This window comes from Lutra lutra, chromosome 17, assembly GCF_902655055.1.
Source record: "Lutra lutra chromosome 17, mLutLut1.2, whole genome shotgun sequence".
Classification (NCBI taxonomy): Eukaryota; Metazoa; Chordata; class Mammalia; order Carnivora; family Mustelidae; genus Lutra; species Lutra lutra.
Genome location: NC_062294.1, coordinates 41191607 through 41214207, shown reverse-complemented (window position 1 = coordinate 41214207; position 22601 = coordinate 41191607). Strand labels below are relative to the sequence as shown.

General features: G+C 44.1%; 1 protein-coding gene and 1 pseudogene across 2 annotated transcripts in view; one reads left to right on the top strand and one right to left on the bottom strand.

The window, feature by feature from the left end:
• The window catches only part of CEP89 (centrosomal protein 89), a 72737-nt gene that overhangs the window by 16805 nt on the left and 33331 nt on the right, over window positions 1–22601 (top strand). Inside the window, exons 4-9 of one of the 2 annotated variants that reach the window (XM_047711698.1) lie at window positions 1321–1510; window positions 10227–10329; window positions 14798–14826; window positions 16578–16614; window positions 17939–18157; window positions 19952–20094. In XM_047711698.1, coding sequence (XP_047567654.1) covers window positions 1321–1510; window positions 10227–10329; window positions 14798–14826; window positions 16578–16614; window positions 17939–18157; window positions 19952–20094 — 721 coding nt within the window. Of the gene's footprint in view, window positions 1–1320; window positions 1511–10226; window positions 10330–14797; window positions 14827–16577; window positions 16615–17938; window positions 18158–19948; window positions 20095–22601 lie in introns of both variants that reach the window. The other variant, XM_047711697.1, reaches the window with a different exon arrangement.
• On the bottom strand, window positions 20386–20962 carry LOC125089458 (transmembrane protein 126A-like; annotated as a pseudogene).

The window sequence follows — 22601 nt, the reverse complement described above, 5'->3', positions numbered from 1 at the left end:
GCAGTAGTAGAAAAAAAATCTGTTTCCAGCCTTGCCCAGTGCAAATACCAAACAAATTCCTATTTAAATTAAAGGAATTTGTTCCTTTTATTTATGAAATGAAATTTATGTGTATGTTTATATTTATGTGTATGAACATACTCATAAATAAGAGCAGGAAATCCTATAGTCAGTGTTACCAAACCTCTGAAGTAAATGCCTGCAGTGCCTTTCTAAGCTAAGAATTTAGAAGGTAAAAAAGTGTTTTTTAATTATCTGTATGTTAAAAAAGAAATTTACATAGCCACAATTGAATTAATAGCATAGGAAAAATACTTACAGTAAATACAAGTTTTGTTTTTGTAGATAAATATAGATTAATTATAGATTAAATTTGAATTGAAATAGACCTATTAGAAGCAAAGTAGATCAGTAGACAAAGGGCATGAACAGACAGTTCACCACACAATTACTGCACACAAACAAATGGAAATATATTTTTTTTGGTAAGAAATGCAAGATTTGGGATGCCTGGGTGGCTCAGTGGGTTAAGCCTCTGCCTTCAGCTCAGGTCATGATCTCAGGGTCCTGGGATCGAGTCCCGCATCGGGCTCTCTGCTCAGCAGGGAGCCTGCTTTCCCCCACCCTCTCTGCCTGCCTCTATGCCTACTTGTGATCTCTTTCTCTCTCTCTCTGTCAAATAAATAAATAAATAATTTTAAAAAAATTAATTAAAAAAAGAAATGCAAGATTTATACATGAGATTTAAATTCTTTTGCCAAGTTTTAGAAAATTGTTACTAATGGAGTCACTATTGTAGCTGATTGGTGAAATGATTTTGTGTAGTATGCCTGTAGACCCCCAAAAGAGTCATATCATTTAACTCAGCAGTTTACTGTACAGTTATCTGGTTCATAAGATGGATCCTAAATATGGAAGAGATTATTTGCATGTAGATGTTCATTACAGAGCGATTTGTAACAATGATAATGAGGGGGGACTTAAGTACAGGAAGTAGCTGACTAAACTTGTATATCTATTTGGGTCTTACCTTTAACATTTTGACTTTAAATATGTGTTACCAACGACGCAAACTGTATATGTAGGCAGTGATAGGAACTAGAAAAGCCTACGTTAAGAGGCATGTGTTACAATGCAGAAAGAAATGCTGAGTGTACAAGGAGATGGGATTGTGGGCGACTTAATCCTTTAGCTTCTGTATGTTTTGTAAGGTGGTTGTAATCATTTTATGGTGGGGACTTGGAGGTGGGTCCATATACTGATGTGAAGTGTTCGGGGGTTTGCTTGTTTGTTTATTTTGCTCCCGACCTTTTAATGCAGACCAAATTGGCAGAATGAGACCGGAAGAAGATCTTCTTTGCCATCCTTTGAAACGCTGGGCTCCAGAGAGGAGGAGGAGGACACGGACGCACAGCTGTCATCTGGCTGCGACGAGTTGGAGGATGTCAGTGCTCCCAAAGCAGAGGGAAGTCTCAGTGCTGCCGTGTATGCCGTGCCCCACAGAAACCAGGTGTGGCTCACATTCCAGAATGTCTTCTGCACCCTGTTAGCTTACTGTAAAATTGTGTAGAGTGCACCAGTAAGGATTTTTTTTTTCCTCTTCTGCCTTTAATGGCTTTTCTCTGGAGGCTGATTTTCTGAACACAGTCAGTCTCACGTTTTTTTATCTGGTCAGGCAACAGATTTCAGACTCTTTCCTTTATTGTTCAAAGACAGGGCCTTTAGAGACAAAGGTAAACATCCTCACATTCTCAATGTAGATTTCCAGCCAATGCTAAGTAAACCCACTCTTTCCTCTGGCCCCCGAGGCTACTCTTTTCCTGTCACTTTTCCAGTGTCAACATGCATGTTGCAACCTTTCTTCAAATGCGTGCCCGACAAGAGGAATGTTGTCATTCACCTCGGTAGTAGCTGACACTCTTTGAGCGCTTACCATACGGGAGTCTCTGTTGCAAGCTCTTCCGCGCAGTTCGCCCCCACTGCCTCGGTGAGGTAGGTTGCATTTACGGCCCTGTCATGAGGAAGGAACCATGGTACAGAGAGGCTGATGGAGCCATTCTTCCACCGCTGCCCGAGCTGCTCTGGTTTCAATTCCGTGCTCCCAGGGTTTGGGAAATTAGGTATCGCTGTTTCTTTAATGGCAAAAGACAGCACCCTAATTTCTTTTTCTTTTCTCTCTCTCAGTGTCGCTATAACACGTGTTACAGTGACTATATATACAGACTTGCAGCATCAAATGGTATTCAGATTGTATTTCTATTGAGTACCCCCTACTGTATGGAATCAAACATTCAGTGGTCCTGGGGAGCTTAGTTTGAGGAGTCCTTCTGTGAGTGTTTCATGAATTAACCATCCATCACTTTGTAACACATGCAGACTGTAGCAAGCCGAGTGAGGTTTCTCTACAACAGGGAGGCTGGAACAGGTAGATGTCGGCCGAGCCCGGAGCAGGTTCTGCCGCGGGTCCAGGGGAAGTCCCTCTGCCCCTCAGTGTGCATACTTTCTGGCCAGTATTTTACACTGAGGTTACAGACAGAGCTGTTTATCACTCAACTATTTTGGAAGTAAAGCTTGCTACCCCATTTCCCGTAGAAGAAAGAGAGTCTAGTGACAGAAACAACGTCCTTTGTCATTAGCAGAATACATATTTTGTTTTGTAGACACGTCTGTCATGGTGGCTTCAGGACCCATGTGCAGTTGGGAAATTTTGTTTTAGTTTAAAATGTGGAAAGTAGAGCAAGAGAGCTAACAATATCATTGAGGTTCTGGAGGGACCATCTGATGCTGGTGTTGGCCCATGCAGGGGTGGGGGTGAGCTGGTACTACCACTTTGGAAAACTGTCTGACATTTCAGTTTCTATTAAAGTTGAACATCTATATTTTCTATAACCCAGCAAGCAAACACACAGAAAAAAGTAGAAAGTAATATAACACATTGGTATTCTCATTCTCCAGAATGAGCAAGTATTGACAACTTATCTTTTCTTGTTTCAGATTTTTTAAAAGGAAATTATAGTTAGGGTTGAAATCTTTGTCTCCCATCCTGAAAGACCATTTGGTCTTGGATTTAGAATACATTTTAGAAGTCTGTGTCTTTATTCTCCTACAAATAAGTGTCAGCAAACAGATAGAGTACAATTTTTTTTTTTTTTTATTGTAAATAGGTCATCATAGTGACCCAGTCATCTACCTCTTGGCTTTTTTCACTTAGCAGTGCAGTTTTGAGATGAATTCACATTAACTTTTTTATCTGCACCCCTACTGACGGACATTTGGGTTATTTCCTCGCACATTTGGTCCACGCACTTATGTGTGCTGGATCATGCCAGATGTTGCCAGATTGTTCTCCAAAGCGGCTTTTGTCCTTTTGCCTTCCCACTAGCAGCGTATGCATGCCATTCACCCCATTTCTGTTCATCCCAGTTAAAAGGAACGCTGTCCCTATGCAACCCAGGACCCAGAGGTGGACTTCTAGGAACTGATTGCATTTGGAAGGGCTTATCAAGTCTGTACCTTGTCCTGGCCACTGCAGATGGCATGAATGAAAGGGTGCTTTAAGCTGGAAAGGGATTTCAATTTCCCATAGCCTTACCATCAGGTTTCTGGGGGTAGGGGTGGTGAAAGGTTATGGGGTGATGCAAGAGGTGGAGGAAGGCACATTAACATTTTCTGAGCCTTTAATATAGGCTAAGCAGCTTATATGTACCATCTCATTTACTGCATACCCTCAGGGTTAAGTGTGTGAAGAAACAGGGTAAGTGACTTGGCCAAGGTTGTTACCCATCCAGCCATCAGGGGCAGAGGCAGGATTCAGACCAGGGCGGCCAAGTTTCTCTGTTTAGAATTAAAATTTGCATTCATCGTCCTTTTACCTGTTGAGACTATTTCTTAGACATAAAGCTTTCTTTGAAACTGGCCAAATATTCTCAAATTGGTAAGATTAAAGTATATACCTTTGGGGAAAATGGGTGTGTGGAGCCAGTGAAAATGCTATTTAGTCACTCAATGGCACCAGCTCTGAAGGAGATAGTGCCTGAGGGGTACATTTAAGGTCAAAAAGTAAACTTGCCTTCTCTGTTTTTATTATAGACATTCTTTAATCCAAGGTAAATAATTTGTAATTCTTTCCTTATGAGTCATTCCTACTTCCTTTAAACAGTTTTCAAAACTAGAAAGATAAGGAAACAGAGCAACCCAAATGAGGCGATTTGTATTTAAATCTATACCTCATGCCTCTCTCTGTGTTTCAGGGTAGTTGGGCAAACATCTTCATGTGAAGTGTGCACCCACTCAGAAATGGCCTAACATGGAAAGGAAGTCTTGTTTTCAGCAGTTTTCTTATTGGTGCCACCCCAAAAGTAAGGCTGGAGGGGAAGTGGTGGGCGTGAATTTGTGTCCAGTTCCCATGAAGCTAGTGTCCAGCGGACAGAACAGTGCCATGGGCATTCAGAGACCTGGGTTCAAGTCCCTGCTTCTTGACTTCCCAGCAGTATGGCTTGGGTAAGTCAGATAACCTCTCTGCACCCATAAAGGACTGTGTTAAGGAGGACAGTCTGGGTAGGTCAGTAATTCAACATACGGTGATTGAGCATGCAGCGAGGACCAGGCAGGGTGCTGGGTGCTGGAGAAGCTGCATAAAACAGAGTCCGCAGTCACACAGTCACCAGTTAGCCAATCACAATTACAATAAATGTTACAAAGGAAGGTTATAGCGTGGCATGAGACCATGTCACCGGCGGGGGACGTAACTTTTCTGAAGGGACTGTGGAGAGAGACAGCAAAGGGACGGGAAGAAGCTCCAGCCCCCTTGCATTTCCCTTTGAGGTCACTTGATTCTTCTGCCATGGCACCTTGGTAGGGTTTGTCATTATCCTTTGCAGTTCAGTAACTTCACCAGAATTCACTGTGGTGTGTGTTGTTATCTGTCCTTTCTCCCTGAAATTTAGTTTGATATTTAATTCTTCAGGCACAGATTTTCATCTCCCTTTTTTGTTTTCAGGGCACATTTCCTTCCCTATTTTGTTTTATCGTTGACTAAGCTTATCTATTTATTCTCCTTTGGGAACACTTACTCATTTGTCGGCTGTCCTTTGTCTTCCATGTCTGCTCTATTTTCTATAATCACTTGTCCCTCTTTTTTCTTTGCAAAAGGAAAAGAATTTTCTGGGATTTGCTCTGGGATTTGCTCTATATACCCTCCTCTCTTTGTCACTGTGTTATTGCTTCTAGTATAGCTTTTACCTTCTCTGTATTGATTTCACTTTTCCTTTTGGTTTTTAGTTGTACCAGTTTACTTTCCACATCTTTTGTTGCCTTGTTGCTTTTCTTGGTCTTCTGTATCTCTTCTTTGGGTTCTAGATGTCAGTCTGTGCCATCCTTCATTTCATGGAGGGAATAGAAGCTGGATTCCAGACAGTAAAGGTGGGCTCTCCACTGGTGTCTCCTTTAGCTTCTTCTCCCCTCGCTTCTGCTGTGTGGGAATGACTCTCCTTTTCCCCCATCAGAACGTCACTGTGGACCTTTATAACTGTGACACGTTGTGGTTTTTCGAGCATCGGCATGCCTGAAGTCTGAAGAGGTTTGGCAGCTTTTGGCTTCTCTCTCCGTTCCAAATTTCATCACTTTGGTAGCTGTTTTCTGCTATTGACTAAGCTTTCTCCCCCCCTCCCCATTCTTTTGATTGCTTTCAGTAGATTTTAAGGGAAGAGAGTGTAGTGTAAACGCCTTATTACTATATTTGAACAGAATTCATGAATGTTACCAAAGCTCTCCTGTCCTCATTCTTGCTATTGTCATGTTTGTGGATTTGCAGAGCGTCTTGTTACAAAGTGTCATGCATTTGCCCACTTGTCCGTGTATTCATCCAGCCAACGGACTGGTATTTGAGGGTCTGCCATGTGCTTGGATGGAGACCCAGAGAGGAACCATTCATGCTAGGGTAAACCAGTGCTCTCTAGAATTTTTTCTGGAGGCCAAGAAATAGCAGACATTCTTTTGCTGCTGCTCTTGAGGATTAGGAATGTCCCCTTTCATCCCCATAGTTTTCAATTTATTTAAGTTTTTCTTTCTGTTACACAGATAATGCATGAATATTTCTTCCAAAAGCTTAGGATAGTGCATGTAAAGTGCAAGCTTGTCCCAAAACCTGCTGTTCCTTCCAGTCCTCCTCTTCTCTCCAGGAGAAGCCTCTGTGGTCGCTTTGACATCTGTGTTGGGTGTTTTGTTTTGTTTTGTTTTTGTTTTTTTAGCTGCAAAAATGAAATAAACATAAGGTTTAAATAATAGACCTCTAACTCTCTGACCTAAAAAAGTCAAAAGGCAGGAGACTCTAATATTGTTTCAGCTGCTATCAAAGGCTGGTGCCTGAGATCCCCTTGGCCTCTCCCTCCTCATGGTCACCACTGGGTGCAGCTGGTCCTGATCCCAGAGCAAAAAGGAAGAAGGGGGGCAGGGGCCTTCTGATTATGCTGCTCTGTATTTATTAGGGAGAACATTTTTTTCCGGAAGCTTCCCAGCAGGAGTCTCATTGGTCACGTGGCCACCCCTTGACTAGTCACTGGCCAAGGATTCCCATGGTTCATTGCCTGTGGCTGAGTCCATTTGCACCAAACAAAAATCAGGGATCTCTTAGCAAGGGAGAAAGGAGGGCACCGATTCCTGGGCAGGCAGTGTAGGGGGCCTGCTGTGGCGTGATTCCTGTGGTCTCTGCATTTGCACGTGCCTGTCCAGGTACAGATAGAAATACCCGCTCCAGTCTCTGTGCACAGAGGTTATTGACTCTGCTCCACCAGTACTGGCTCCTCTGCAGGAGGCTCACCCCCATCAGAAACAGTAGAAAGCCAGGATAGCAACAGGGGCACCAAGTTGTCATTCCAGCCAATATGCAGAAGCCACCGAGACAGTGAGCTCTGCCATCTTCCAGTAGGAAACATGAATCCCCAAACCCTTAATCAAGCATGGTGTTAAACGTCTGGAGGTCCTTCTACCTTGCACGGCAGAACTGCCCCTTCCAGAGTTAGTTCTTGGGAGCCCTTGACTGGCTCAGTCGGTTGAGCATATGACTCTTGATTTCTGGGTCATGAGTTTGAGCCCCACGTTGGGCATGGAGCCTACTTAAAAAACAAAAACAAAAACAAAACAAAACCAGAAAACCAGACTTCGTTCTTGGTTCACTGCAAATTCTTACCACACGCTTGCCTTGACCTTGCCTCCAGGTAGAGTTAGCTGGACCTTCCTATCATTCGCCTCTAATGACCATAGAATGCATCTGGGGTGGGGTTCCTACCTTAGTATCATTGATGGGAGGAGAGGCTTCGGAGAAGGTGGCTACAGCCCATGGGCTGGACCCTGTGTCATTCTGGTTAATCTCTGCTGGAGGCCAGGGAATAGTGGGGACTCCACCCAGATAATTCATTTCCCAGCAGCCTCACTCTGGAAGCTGCAAGCTTTCTTGCTGTGTTGGCAGGTTTTCTCCTCTAAGGAATGTTTCTCTGACATTGCAGATCACTGGTGTGTGTTTTTGAACTTCATATGCCTGAAATCCCAGAACAGGTGTTTCTTTGCATCCAACCACATTGTTAGGTGTGTACAGGTTTACAGCTCTATCTTCCTGGTAAATTGGAAATTTTGTCACTATAAAGTGAACCTTTTAACATTTATTTTGTATAACATTTTCCATGTTTCTTCTGTTTGATATTTGTACGGTCTGGTTTTTTCCCATCCTTTAATTTCAACCTTTCTCTATCTTCCTGCTTATCTATGTCTTGTAAAGAGCATATTGTTTTTTAAAACAAGTTCACGGAGATATAATTCACACACCGTGCTACTTCTCCATTTATCACTGCAGCAGATAGTTTTCTTAGTGAACTGGGTTTGACAAACTTTTCCTTTGTCTTTTTATTGAAGCGTTTAGTCCTTTTATATTTAAGGTATACGTGGATATATTTGAATTTAACCTTGTCATCTTCAGTTTTTCTATTTCTCCCCTTATTTTTTTTTCCTTCGGTCTTTCTTTGAATTGATTTTTTCAGTTTGTTTTCTTTCCCTCTACTAGGTTGCAAATTATACCTTTCTTCCCCCTAAAATTACCCTAGTGATTATAGCATGTACATTCTCCTCTCTAAAATCTGGGGTGCTAGACCACCCAGGAAGAGCGTGAAGGAGCCTGGCACAGGTGCCGCGGGCACGTGAGGACAGGCCATTCCCAGCATCTCTGATGTCCGCGCTGTGGCTGGTTTGGCCTACTTCTTCCTTCCATTTCTTCAATACCCAGATAGGTTTTGTTTGCATTAACAAGGTAATTTTTATAATCAGAAGTATCTGGCAGTTTAAAATATGTTTTAAATTCAAACTCGTTCTTTTTTAAAAACTTTTTTTATTTTTTCAAGATTTTATTTGTTTGAGAGAGACAGAGATAGTGAGAGAGAGTGCATGAACAGGGAGGAGAGGGAGAAGCAGGCTCCCCGTGAGCAGCGAGCCCAGTGCAGGGCTTGATCTCAGGACCCTGGGATCATGACCCAAGCTGTAAGCAGACGCTCAACTGACTGAGCCACCTGGGCACCCTGAATCCAAACTTTTAAATAGAAGGGTTTTTATGTTTTATGGTCACAAATTCTTTAGGCTTATTAATCAGTGTATTAAATATACACAGAGGTACATAGACCATAAATGTACAGCTCAATGAAATTTTATAAAGCAGCACCCCCATACTGATTAAAAAGAAAAATGGCATTACTAGTACCCCAGAAGGTTCACTTTGTGACAGAGAAGAGGTCACTGCTTCCCCGAAGTTCACCACCACCCTGACTCCCAGAGCTCATCAGCTCATGGAAGATACCTTAGTTTTGCCTACTCTGAAAACTGTAGTTTTAGTCAGGACATCCTGCAGCGTCCAGGACATCCTGGAGTGTTTGAGGGTCTTCAGTTGTGTGTCGCGGTGCTTGGTTCACAGTCCGTGCTGACAGTAGCCCGCTGTGCAGCCTGGCTGTTCAGGGACTAACTTGTTTTGCTGATGCTGGATGCTGGCTTGTCACTCTTCAGAACACCACCGCCGTAGACAGCTGTGCACACACATGGATTCCGGTGGCCTGTACGGCATCTAGACTGCTGTGTGGCACAGCTACCGTCCGGGGCCCATGTGGTTTCAGCCTTCGCCCTCGGAGACTAGCAGAGAGCGATAGTGGAGGCCCCATGGCACTTTCCCATTTCCTTGATGGGAGTCACTTAACTGATCTTTGACACAGCAAACCAGGCAGTTGGTTCCCAGGAGATAAAAGCTAAGAAGTCATTTCCTGTTTCTTCCTTCAGAAGCTCAGTAGAGTGGGAGACCCATGTGCCCTCCTGAGTGGGCCCACCCCTGGAGCCCTGTTCTCAGAGCCTGGTGGGCCTAATAGCCCTAGCTTTCGGCTCCGTAATGCCCCTTTTGGTGGACATCTTGCCATTCGGTGCTGGCACTTCTTTGTCAGCTTTGAGAACAGCCCTCCCCTTGTCCACACTGCAGCGAAGCCCGCGGCTGGTCATGTAAGCAAGACTTGACTGAGGAGTCAGGAGGACAGAAGGGACAGCAGCGCAGAGCGTGCCAGTCATGGCTTATTGTACCGGGCCTGGTTCACTGCTCTTCCCCTCAGCCAGCCTCTGCTGCCAGTGGACTGTCTCAGGCTCCTCCCGCGGAGGTCTGTAAGGGACGGCTCTGCAGCCCTGCCACCATTCAGGATACCTACATAGGACACCCTCACAGACAGTGGCGGGGAGGGTTCCGCTCCCTCAGGAAACTACAGTTACAGAGAACCCACACAACCAGCAAACTTAGCAGACCCGACGACAGACCTCGAGCCCACACAGTGACCTGGATGAGGCTTCTCCCGGGGCAGCTCGCCAGTTCTCGGCCCACGTAGTGATGACTGACATGGCGTCCGTACCCTGTTAGAGTCGTCCTAGGTGCTGTGCGGAGCCGGCGAGGCGTAGCCCCCTTTCCTGGCTACTCCCTGGAGGGAGTGAGGAAGGCAGGTGGCCCGGGTGGTGTGGGCAGGATGCGGAGTTCTCCGTGCTTGGACAGCACTGCCTGAGGGACCTGAGGTTTCATCCAGCCCTGCTGGGTGTGGTCCTTTTGTGTCTCAGTGGCAGGTGGCCGTGGAGGAGGTATGGAATAAGACGTTTTGAGTTTGACCTGAGGAGATTTGATACAGAGCGCGCTTACCACGTGTTCTTTTGTCTTTTGTAACAAAAAGGTTGCATTGTCACGTGGGGTAGACAGTGAAGATGATGAGAATATTTCTAAGCAGGATGGGTTTCCAGGCTTGCTTCTCACAACACAACGTACACAAGAAAAAGGTAAGAAAAAAAAAATTAATACAAAAGCATTTTGTGGCAATAAATATCTGTTAATTTTTTGGACATACGGCCATCGTACCTCTCTGCCCCATTGTTCTGTGATTGTTTAAGTGGGAATATTCCTGAGTTCTGTTTTCATTGGAGACAAGTTAGTCGATGGCCACTTGCCTGGATGTTAGGCCGTCTTTAACGTATCAGGTGCTTCCTTTGGAGTCCATTCTGTCTGTTCTGTCAGCTGTGAGAGGACACATGACAGGGAGGGTTAAGGCTCAGGCTTTACGTTCTACGCACTCCTTTCCTGCGGCTCCAGAACAGCTTTCCGTTTCCTAAGGGGGGCTCCCATGTACAGGTGAGAAGAAACCTGTCACACCGTGGGCACTGCCAGCTGCTTTGTCGGGACCCTCAGAGTTCCTCAGCATCACGGGGACTGATTGGAAAACAATACCGGCCCCCTAATACCTGGACCAGAAAACAGTGGCTGGTTAGGTGGCAGGTTTTATCCCTGTGGGAAAATCTATATGAATATTAAATTCGTGTTAAAAAATGTATCTCTTCTTTAATTATAGAGGTAATACTTTCTCACTATTAAAAAAACCCTGAAATGTAGAAATACATAAATGCACATAATTGTACTGCCATAGATAATCTTGACAATTTAGAATGTATGCAGGCGTAACGTACACATCATTTTGTTACCTGCCTCTTCTCTTACACATACCCTGAATATCTTCCTGTGTTTATTCATGTCCATCCGTTTTCTAACGTTTGTGCTGCCTTTGGCCTGGTATGTTATTGTGAGACAAAATCCAGTCCGGAGACAGAAAGCAAGCACATGGTGATCTGAACAGGGAAAGTTTAATGTAAAGAATCATCAACTATCACAGGGTTGCCTGCAAAGGAGAAGACAGCGGTAGCAGAGAGAGGGAAGAGCTACTTTCGTACAGTTAATGCACATGTAGGGCGCCCAAGGGGAGAAACACATTTGGAGAGTCACTCAAGGCCCAGATAGAAACCTGGGGATGCTGTCGCTGTGGCCCACTGGCTAGTGAGAAAGCTGTGTCGTGCTAACAGAACTCGCTAGAAAGCCGCCCTCTCCAGAGAAGTGCCAGAAGAAGCCACCCAGGGGGAAGTGCTGACCGGCCACTTTTAAGGGAAGGAGGGAGGGAGCAGAAAGGACAGAGAGGGATGGAGACAGCCCTGGAATGAGGCACCCAGGCCCCTTCCTCCTCTCTGTGTCTCTGGCCCCCTCTGCTGACAAAGCTCATCGTTGCGCCCCTGGCAAGGTGCAGGGGGTGCAGGTCCACTGGTGGGCAGTGGGGGTGGAGTGCAGCTGAGAGGCACAGGGATGGGGAGGGGCTCCTGCAGTGGTTTTTCTTTGTGGTGGGCATTAAAAGCCTCTGGACACCTGTGAAAAAGGCCCCACACCAGCCGCAAATTCTAATGCAGTGGCTGTAGGCTGGGGCCCAAGGTCTGTGTTCTTATCAAGCACTTCAGAAAGTGCAACGCAGGTGATCCTTGGACAGCACCACAGTCTGCAGCTTTTAGTGTTTTGGCTCTTGGCTCTGTCATTTCCAGGTAACGAGAGGCGTGGCTACCTTACCTAACCCCGCTTGTGCTCAGTCTGACTGCACCTCTCATCGGATTCTTAACAGGGATTAAACTCCGTCACGGTGGGAAGTACAGCACGGTCCAGAAATGTGGGCTGATAATTCTTGTCTAGAGGCCAGAGCTGGGAAGCTCTGCGAGCCACATGTGCCCTCCTAGCAGTAAGTGCCCAGGAAGACCAGACGCCCAAGTGCCTTCCTCTGATCCCACCCGTGCCCCTCCACATACTGTGCTTTGTCTTTCTTTTCCATAGCCCAGTTTGTCAAAAGACAGCTCTCTATATACCTCCTCCCTTCCCTCATTTGACAGCATCTCTTCTCAACACACTGCACTTTGGTTGGCTCTGTCTCCGTGACTCCCCCAAGCCGCTGACCCGCGTCCTGACAGACAGAGAGGGTGGTGTTCTGGCTTCATCGTATGTGGCTTCCCAGGAGCCGTCCACAAAGAGGATTGCTCCTGGTGTCTTAAAATCCATCTCTCCCCTGGCTTCATGACATCTTATGTTCCTTGTCTCCTCTTGCCTCTTGGGGTAACCCTTCTTCATCTCCTTTGCAGGCTCATCTCCCTCTCCCTGCCCAGTCTATGTTGGGGTCTCCAAGGCCAGTCTAGGCCCTTTGCTCTTCTAAGCAGTCACGCTGATCCCTGCTTCCAGTACCCTTTGTTGTGTGTTACGCAATATGGGTACATATGGAATGCCCACTGTCTCTTGCTGTGGTAGCAGCCAGAGCAGTCTTGTCAAAACACGAAGTAGCATCTAGTAGTGTCCCTGTTTGCTCCCCACCATGGGCCCCCATGCCCTTTTTACTTAGATCTCTTCACTGGTTTCCCATAGCCTAAGAGACCTGCTGAGCCTAGCTCTGCTGGGCATTCTGCAGCCACACCAGAGTTCTCTTACTTCAACTGCATGACGTTCCCCTCTGCCACAGGGCCTTTGCACATGCTACTCTCTCTCCCTACCAGCTAATATCTATTACATATGAAGGAGGTGGAAGGAGGGGTTGTGTGTTCGATTTTTTTATGTTTTATATGTTCGTATATATATCAAAGGAAACACCCAGCTGATAACCATGGTTACTCTTGGGAGGGGAAAGGTTCAGAGGATTATGATCATGGGGAAGTTTTGATTTATCTGTATTATTAGCATTTTTGACAGCAGGACTGTGCTCATATGGTGTGGCTTTTCTTTGAGGATGGGAATAGTGCCTAACATGGCATATGGTACACAGGAAGCCCAGGGTAGGAGACTTTTGCTGTAATTTGAATAGTTTATACCACTTGCCTGGCAGACTGTAAAAATGAAAAGGATAAGGAGTCGAAATGTTTTTGAGAAATGATCAGTGAGAAAACAGAGCCCAATGTACTGTGCGTACATTAAGTACAAAAGTGAACTTGGGTGATGCCAATTCTGGCTGTTTTTTCTGAAAAGTTGGTGACTAAGATACAATAGAGATGATGATTTTTCTTTAGGAAAATAGTTGAATTGTCCTTTTTAAAACGTTTTATCATGACACCTTTCAAACATACAAAAGTAGAGAAAATGGTCAACGAAACTCCCATGTAGCTGCCACCCACCATCTACAGCTGGTAGCATTTTGCCATTCTTCTTCGTGAATCCTCTACCCTTCCCCAGTTTTGTCTGGTGAAGAATTTAAGGGGGCAGTCATTCAAGAGTTCATTAAATATGAAGACAGTAGGTCTGATGCAGCATTGGAAGTTACCAAAGCAAGACTATTGCAACAGTTATTAAAAATGCAAAATCTTTTTGTAACAGTTTAAACATTTGTTCATCAGAGGCTCACCTACTATGTGCCAGAGATGACATAGCTACTGGCCCCTCCACTCACATTCCATTTGCAGGGGAGGACATGCAGATGGGGGACTGTAATCTGGGGTGCCAAGGTGGATGGCAGAAGCAGCACAAAGACCAGGAGAGCAGTCAACGTTGCCAGCCAGAGAAGGCGGCAGGTAGAGGAGCCTTTGTTAGGCTGGATTCGGAATTACAAGGCGGAATTTCATTGGGTACGCCAGTCTAAACTGCCCCAGGACATTTGATCAGACATTTAGATACATACAGATAGTGGGGGCAAGATGACATTTTGGTCAAAAATAATTTCTTCAGTGATTATCATTCAAGTGTTGGTAATTGTAATGAACCAGGAAGTAGATTTACAATCTTTTATGTATCTTTAGGCATTTTTGTCTGTTTCTGAATTCTCTTGGTTTTTGCATATTTGTTTCTAATTTATTCTCATCCAGTTAGTTCTGCTCTGTAAATTGACTAGAAACTAACAGCAACCAACATTTCACTATGACAGAGGGCACGAGGCACTCAAGGACATAAAATTACTCTCCTTAGGGAGTGCCTGCATCCCGAATATGTATTTGTAAATGGAGGGTAACTGAGCGAGATTTATTTGCTTTTGTATCGCCAAGGTGGTTTGCTTCAAGGAACAACTATCTGTCTGACCAAGTCAGATGCTACTTCCAGGCAGAGAGGAGTGGGACCTCAGCACATTTGGGCAATAGTGGGTCATACATTTGGGGCACATTTGGGCAATATAGGATAGGGTCATGTTGGAAAGGCAGGGAGGGCTCAGAGTTATTCCCAAGGATTTGGCCCTGGTTCTGTAATCATGGGAGCCAATGGAGGTGCTCCCAGATTAACAGAAGAGAGATGACCAATTCAGTCTGGCCCCTGCCTTGTCCGGACCAGCTTGCTGTGAAACCTTGCAAAGGCTGTCCCTACCCTGGGGCTTGTTCAGCTCATCAGTGGGAGGCCAGTTCCTATGATCGTGCTCTTCTGAGTTGTCAGATGTTTTTATCTGCTTTAAAAAAGTTTTCCTCTCTCTCTTTTTTTAATCAGATGATAAATATTCTGTTCTGAATTTAAAGGTAAGATTCATTTTTTAAAAACCAATTTTCTCAACAAATAGCATTTCTGCCATAATTTTTTTCTGCCATTTTTGTGTGGGGTGGGGGGGGGGACATCTAGCCGTAGGAGTCCTCTCCCATTAAATGTTTTTTTTTTTTTAAATACTTTTGAGGGGCAGCTGGGTGGCTCAGTCGATTAAGCATCCGACTCTTATTTTGGCTCAGGTCATGATCTCAGGGTTGTGAGATTGAGCCCTGCATTGGGCTCTGAGCTAAGCATGGAGTCTGCTTAAAATTCTCTTCCTCTCCCTCTGCTCTTACCGTCCCCCCACCCCAGTTGCTTGTGTGTCTGCATGCATGTCCACACTTTCTCTCTCTCTCACTCTAAAAAAAATAAAATATTTCTGAAACGTGAAGAAACTCAGATATTCTGTAGTTTAAAAATGACTATTAAAAAAATAACTGTAATGCACTGATTGGTTAGAAATCACATATATATATTTTGCAGAATGAATAGATTGTAACAAATTTGCAAATGTGGAAATAGTTTTTTTCCTCCTTTTTTGCAAACATGGAAATAGTTTTAACTTAAGTTTTAATGCTGAGATGCCATAGGAATTTCAAAATTAAAGATTTCTCAGCAGAGTTCATTCGTAGCCTTTTCTACTTTTTCAGCAAAAATTAGAAACTTAATATCAGATTGATGTGTAATGGCAAAATGAACAAGGTGTAATGGAAAAATGAACAAAAGTTCAAAGCCTAATTTTTGGGTTGAAAAGAAAGATCATATTCTTTTCTCAACACTTGGAAATGTGCTTCTCTATGGTGTAGGGTGTTTTTTTGTTTTGTTTTGGGTTTTTTTGCCTATCCCAAGGAAGAAAAGCCCAGTTTAGTCTGCCCCGTGCATCTCTGCTCGGCACCTGCAGTCCTGTCTTGTGCTTCCGAAACAACCTGCCCCTGACAGCCTGCCCCTCTTGAGACCTATGTGTGAAAACACAGTGGCTAAACTCATGGGCAAAAAGTCAGGAAGACAGGGCGCCTGGGTGGCTCAGTTGTTGAGCCTCTGCCTTCTGCTCGGGTCATGATCCCGGAGTCCTGGGATTGAGCCCTGCATCAGGCTCCCTGCTCAATGGGAAGCCTGCTTCTCCCTCTCCCACTCCCCCTGCTTGTGTTCCCTCTCTTGCTGTGTCTCTCTCTGTCAAATAGTAAATAAATAAAACCTTTTTTTTTTTTTAAGATTTATTTATTTATTTACTTGACAGAGAGAGATCACAAGTAGGCAGAGAGGCAGGCAGAGAGAGAGGAAGGGAAGGTTTTATTTATTTATTATTTGACAGAGACACAGCGAGAGAGGGAACACAAGCAGGGGGAGTGGGAGAGGGAGAAGCAGGCTTCCCACTGAGCAGAGAGCCCGATGCGGGGCTCGATCCCAGGACCATGGGATCATGACCTGAGCCGAAGGCAGAGGCCTTAACCCACTGAGCCATCCAGGAGCCCCTAAATAAATAAAACCTTAAAAAAAAAAGAAGAAAGCTTGACCAGGACCTCTTTTAGTGCCTAAGAGAAGCCACCAGAAGGGCAAGTTTCAATTAAAAGAAACAATGGATATTAGAGTTCCTAAAGCTAAAGCAGACTAAGAGGTACAAGAGCCAAAGTGCGGAGAAAAAAGTGTAATTAAATGTTTGATATACGCTGACCCAGCTGCTCGTGCCAGTTTCCTTTTAGAAGATGCTAACACTTGAAAATCATTACTCTCGATTTTTCTTCCCCAGGATGAAAAAACATGTGAGAAGCCACCACCCTCCCCAGGTATTTGCCTTTTGAATTTTTTTTTTTAAGATTTTATTTATTTATTTATTTGATAGAGATCACAAGTAGGCAGAGAGGCAGGCAGAGAGAGAGGACGAAGCAGGCTCCCCGCAGAGCAGAGAGCCCGATGTGGGGCCGGATCCTAGGACCCTGAGACCACGACCTGAGCCAAAGGCAGAGGCTTAACCCACTGAGCCACCCAGGTGCCCCTGCCTTTTGAATTTAATTGGATGAAAAGCTTATAATTTGGGAGAATGCCCAGAATCATCATGTCTAAAATAAAGGTCACTTTTTCCCCCTGTAAAGGCTCTTGCTTCTTTCCCGTTACTGAAATTGGGAACAGGGGCACCTGCGGGACTTCCACATTTACTCTAAAAGAGAGCGTCTAAATGTTCAGACAATGAACGTGAACGGTCTCCCCATGGGATGTGCTCAGACACTGGGAGGCCAGTGTCTGCAAAAGGGGGCTACTCTGTGTTTCCAGCACCTTCCAGGGCCAGGCCCAGGCCCATGCCGGGGAGCATGCCCACCTTTTCTAGCTCACCTCTCCTGGCATATTTTAAGCCGTAGCTTCCATCTTAAATCCTATCTCAAATGTTTTCTTTATGGGATGCCTCCGAGTTCCGCTCTTGTTTTCAGTGGAGCTGTGGAGGTACTCATTTCTTCGACTACCGTTTCATGTCCTAGGGATTGGATATGATGTAGCAGGGGCCAGGGAGGCTATCTGGAGCCACGAGTCCTTCCACTAGTCTTTGCCTGCCCCCTCCCCCCGGGTTTGGGCGAGTCCCCTGTCCGGAGCCACTAGCCCTCCTGCCCTGGGGTTGAGCCTCTGAGTCCTTCTCTTCATCTGTCCCTTCCTCTTTGCCCCCACTCTAGTGGTCCTCCAGACTGGCTTCCCTGCCTCTGGGCTGGGCCTCATTCCCGTTCACTTTCTTCACTGCTAGCTTCAGGGGCTCATCTGAGAGGAGAGACTCTTCCTTTTCATAGCTCTGCTTGAAAGCCTTTTCTGGTTCCTGGTGGCTTGCATGACAAAACCTCCGTGTTCCATATTATAGTGTGCAAGGACCTCCCTGGGTTCCTGCCTCTCCCTCAGCCACCTCTTTCCCTGTGGCTTCCTGTAGCCTCAGCAGACCAGCTACCCTCTCCCATACTACCCTCTCCCTCTCCCTGTGGCCATTCTTCTCGCCACAGGGACCGAAGGACCTAGCACAAGGCCTGACCTGAAGGTGACTTGTGTGGTAGTTTTTTAAATACAATCTCTCATAATTTTGAGGTAAAATTGTAAAAATCAATATTTAAAAACAACTTCTCTATACCTTTCCAGATGTAACTGGTAGAACACGGCAAAGATGTATGGAAATAACCAAAGAAAAGTTCAAGGAATTGAAAGAAGAAAATGTGCTTCTAAGCGGTGCAAACCAAACCCTTACTCTTGAACTTAACCTAATAAAACAAGCGATGAAAGAACTACAGTTAAAACTGAAAAGAACAGAAAAAGAAAACCGAAAGTTGAAAGAGGCTGAGAAAACATCTCCTCAGGAAGGTGGGAACAACAGTTCTTTTATTAGAGGAACAAGGAAGAATTCACCAATTTTCGTATTTTGTTCCCAGTATCATGACAGCTAGTATTTTAGGTTGTAATGTTTGCTTATGTTAATGTTGATACTATATTATAATACTTAAGGTTCTTTCATTAATATCCTTGTTCAAATTTGATTTTGTCTGCTACATCATTATTATGCTAAAGAAATTCCAATACTTCTTTTGGTTCTTTATGCTTAGCTTAGTATCTTACATACATTTCCTATCAGTTTTTTGTCTGCATGAACAGCATATAAGAGTGCCTCTTCGTGAGCTCAAGCCCTACATCGAGCTCTGCACTCTGTGTGGAGTCTGCTTGAGATTCTCTCTCTCTCTGCCCCATCCCCCTCCTCCCCTACACACACACTCTCTCTAAAGTATATGAATATATCTTTTGAAAAGTGCCTCTTTCTCTACATACTTAGCAGTGATGAGGATTATATTTTTCTTACCAATTTGACAAACAAAAAGGTGAGGGAGGAAATCCTATTTTATTTGTATTTTACTATTGATGAGCTTGAGTATTTTTTTCATATCTTTTCAGGTCATTTTCTTTCTCTTTCATAAATTTTCCCATTTTTTTTTTAAAGATTTTATTTATTTATTTGACAGAGAGAGATCACAAGTAGACAGAGAGGCAGGCAGAGAGAGAGAGAGGGAAGCAGGCTCCCCGCTGAGCAGAGAGCCCGATGCGGGCCTCGATCCCAGGACCCTGAGATCATGACCTGAGCCGAAGGCAGCGGCTTAACCCACTGAGCCACCCAGGCGCCCTAAATTTTCCCATTTTAAATTAAGATACTGGGATGCCGGAGTGGCTCTGTCTTTTAAGCATCTGCCTTCAGCTCAGGTCATGATCCCAGGGTCCTGGGATTGAGGTCTGAGTCAGATTCCTTGCTCAGTGGAAGTCTGCTTCTCACTCTGCCTGCTGCCTTCCATGCTTGTGCTCTCTCTGACAAATAAATAAAATCTTTAAAAAAACAAAAGATGTTTTTAAAAAAAGAAAAGGAATCCTTTTGAACAAAATAAATAAATTGAAACCCCTTGATTTTTCTTTTCTTACTGATTTGTAGGAGCTCTTTACATGTTAGGAATTTTGGCCCTTTTTCATGTATGTAGTGGTTTCTCAGTTTGTTGATAATTTAGCTAAATATAGGATATTTTTCTTTTATGACTTATGCCCTTGGTTAAGTCCTTTTTAACTTTAAGGTTATATAAATGTTCACTAATGTTTTCTCTATACATTGATCTGTTTATATTAGTCTAGTATTACGGTCTTAAGAAAAGTGTCTTCATACAGACTCTGTGTATTTCTTGTCTTAGCCACATCTATTCCTGCAACTTTATATTATTTGTGCTATTGTTTTTTAGAATCTATTTTCTAATGTTTTCTAAATCTATTTTCTTATGTTTTCTAATAAGACATTACTATTCTATGGGAAGGCTCTTAGTTCTAATAAATTTTCCATTTATTTTATATGGCTTTCAAGGCACTACTGTATCATCTGAAACATTTTTCTTTGCAATCTAAAATTTTCATTTTACTTTAATTGTACATGTACAGACTTCCAAAACACTGTTGACTGTTCCATTCTAAAACTACTAAGTTACTAAACTTTTATTCATTAATGTCTATACATCTGTCCTCCGCTGGCTCTGTGAGCCCAAAAGGGAAAAAAGATCAGGTGATTGGCAATTTATATAAAATCTTGATCAATTTGGTATAAGTTCTTCTAATATTAAATTTTTTTTTCAGTAGTTGCTGCCCCTGAACTACTTTATCTAAGAAAGCAAGCTCAAGAACTGGTGGATGAAAATGACGCGTTAAAAATGACTGTCCATCGTTTGAATGTAGAATTGAGTAGATATCAGACAAAATTCAGGCATTTGTCCAAGGAAGAGGTAATGTTCAGTTTTAAAATACCAGTTTTCTGATTTTTTAGGCTTTACTGTTGAATTGCTTTCTCTGTGTCCGCCTTTTGTCCCTTCCTTCCCTTCCTCCTTTCTCAAAACAAAAGCAATAAAGTCTATTTTTTTTTTTTTAAGAAAGCCTGAGGATAGTACAGAACTATAAAAGTATATAAGTTAAGGAATAAAAGTCCATGTCAGTGGCTCCATTCTTAGTCCTGTTCCTCTTTTTTTTTTTTTTCCATACATTACAATTTTATTTTTGTGTACACATTTGTTTAACAGTCACTGCATTTCTGGACCAGGTTCAGGTAACTGAAGGGCCTTTATAATTAGTTTATATGTCTAGATCCAAGATATGCTTGCAAACTTAGGCTGGGGCAGAATGGGAAATAACATCTTTCTAGAGACAGGCTTAGAAACTCTACTCCAGTAAGTTAAGACGTTTCCTACTCGGATAGCGGGGCTGACCCATGCCTGGCCATTCACAGGTACAGCCAAGGTAACAGGGTACAGACCACCAAAAACAAGACCAACCAGTCCATCCCATGTTCTGATATAGGTTTCACAATTCAAATCACCTGTATTCAAAGGTAAACTACAAAATCTTTGTAAGATATGTGTGCAGTCAAAAATGGGCTCACTGCCATCGGTAGGCCCCAGCTCTACGAGCCCGTGTCACATTTAAGATGCATCAAAAAAGACTATTTGCCCTTAAACCACAGAGACCAGTATTAAGTCTGACATGTTGATTCATATTCAAACAGATTCCTTTCTGCTTATGGGAGTTGGTTAATTTTTCTGGTTATGATATTGAAAATGAAGTCTTCTTGACAGTGTCATCTGGTTCATGATTTTCCATCTTGAGCCTTATGCTAACAGCATTTGGTGCCTCCACCCGTCCTCCGTGGCCACACTGGGGCTTCTTCCTACTTTGGTCACCTCCCCAGAGTGCAGCCATCTTTGGCTGACCAGTCCTGCTCCTCGGGGTATAGCTGTTATTTGTTGGTGTACCAACTTCGGAAAGAAAGCAGACTAGTTTACATAACTGCCCCACCCCCAAAATCATCCAGCTCTTATAGCCCATGGGACTTGAGTTCCTGATTCCCACAGGACCAGCAAACAAAGAATCAGTTTTGAAACAGGCATGGGAGCACCCCTCTGCGACTCCACACTGGGTTCAGCATGGGGGAAGCAGGCAAAAACAGCCACATCCTACTTTTTCCCTGGAAGGGGTTTGGCTGCATACTTTCCCAGCTGCTGCCTGAGGTCTGGTTTCCAATCAACCTGCTTCTAGGTGCTGAAGACAGTCTTCCCTTTCAGGAAATTAATGAATCTCTGTACACCCTCAGCTACTGGGAGGCGCTGAGAAGAAAGACAGCGGCTTAGGCAATTCACAGATGTTTGAGAGGCAACCAGATACTCACGCTGGGCTGGTTGATGAGTCTCGTCTCATAAGAGACCAGTCTGGCAAAACTGGGAAATGTAGGCTGTGAAGAACACCAAGAGGAGCAAGAAGGTCAGGTCCTTTCCCTTAGAGAGTAGTGCACGTGAGGGACGGGGTTGCGGGATAGAATAGGACATGTCAGGATACGCAGCAGACTGGCCCCTGCTGGGATCAAAGTGGAAAGCCAAGGGCACATCTGTTCTCACGTGGTTCCTCGGAATCAGGGCAGTTTCACAAGCTTCTGATTTTGCAGTAGGACTTACGTTTAAATTTTTAAATAACAGCATTGAGATATAATTCACATATTCACTTCACCCACTTAACGTGCACAGTTCAGTGATTTTTACTGTCCTCACAGAATCCGGCAACCATCACCATGGTCACATGTAGAACAGTTCATCATGACAGGAAGTTTCCTGCCTGCTAGGAGTCACTCCCCATTTCCCCCCACCACCTGCCCTGGCTCCCATAAGCGCTAAGCTACTTTCAGTCTCTCTGGATTTGCCTGTTCTGAACATTTCACGTCAATAAGATCATACAACATGCGGTCTTTTGTGACTGACTTCTTTCACATAGCATGATGTTTTTTTAACTACAGCAAAAAACTTAACGTTCTAAGACAAGCTTCCTAGGCCAGGGCCTTTTGCAGGGCTGCGGGCGAGCCAGTTCCCCTTAAAAGGGTACAGACAAGCGGGCCTAGTGACAAGCCACTGCTCTCCCACACTGTCCTGCCCTGTGCAAATGCCCCATTCTCCGTGACAGCCTTCCCTGATCACTCCCGTTATAGAATCTCTCTTTCTCAAATCATCTCAGACTTTCGTTTGTACCACTCTTAAGGCAGCTAGAACTTTCTGCCCTATACTGTATTTTTGTGTGTAGTGTATTATGTTCATTTGTGTGAGAAGACTTCTGTTGTTAGATCACAAAATCCTGGAAAACTGTTGCATTGTGATGTCTATAATGAGTTAGAGAGTTCTCACTGTTTGCTGAATGAATGAGTGATGAGTGTTGAGTCACAATATTGTACACCTGAAACTAATATAATACTGTATGT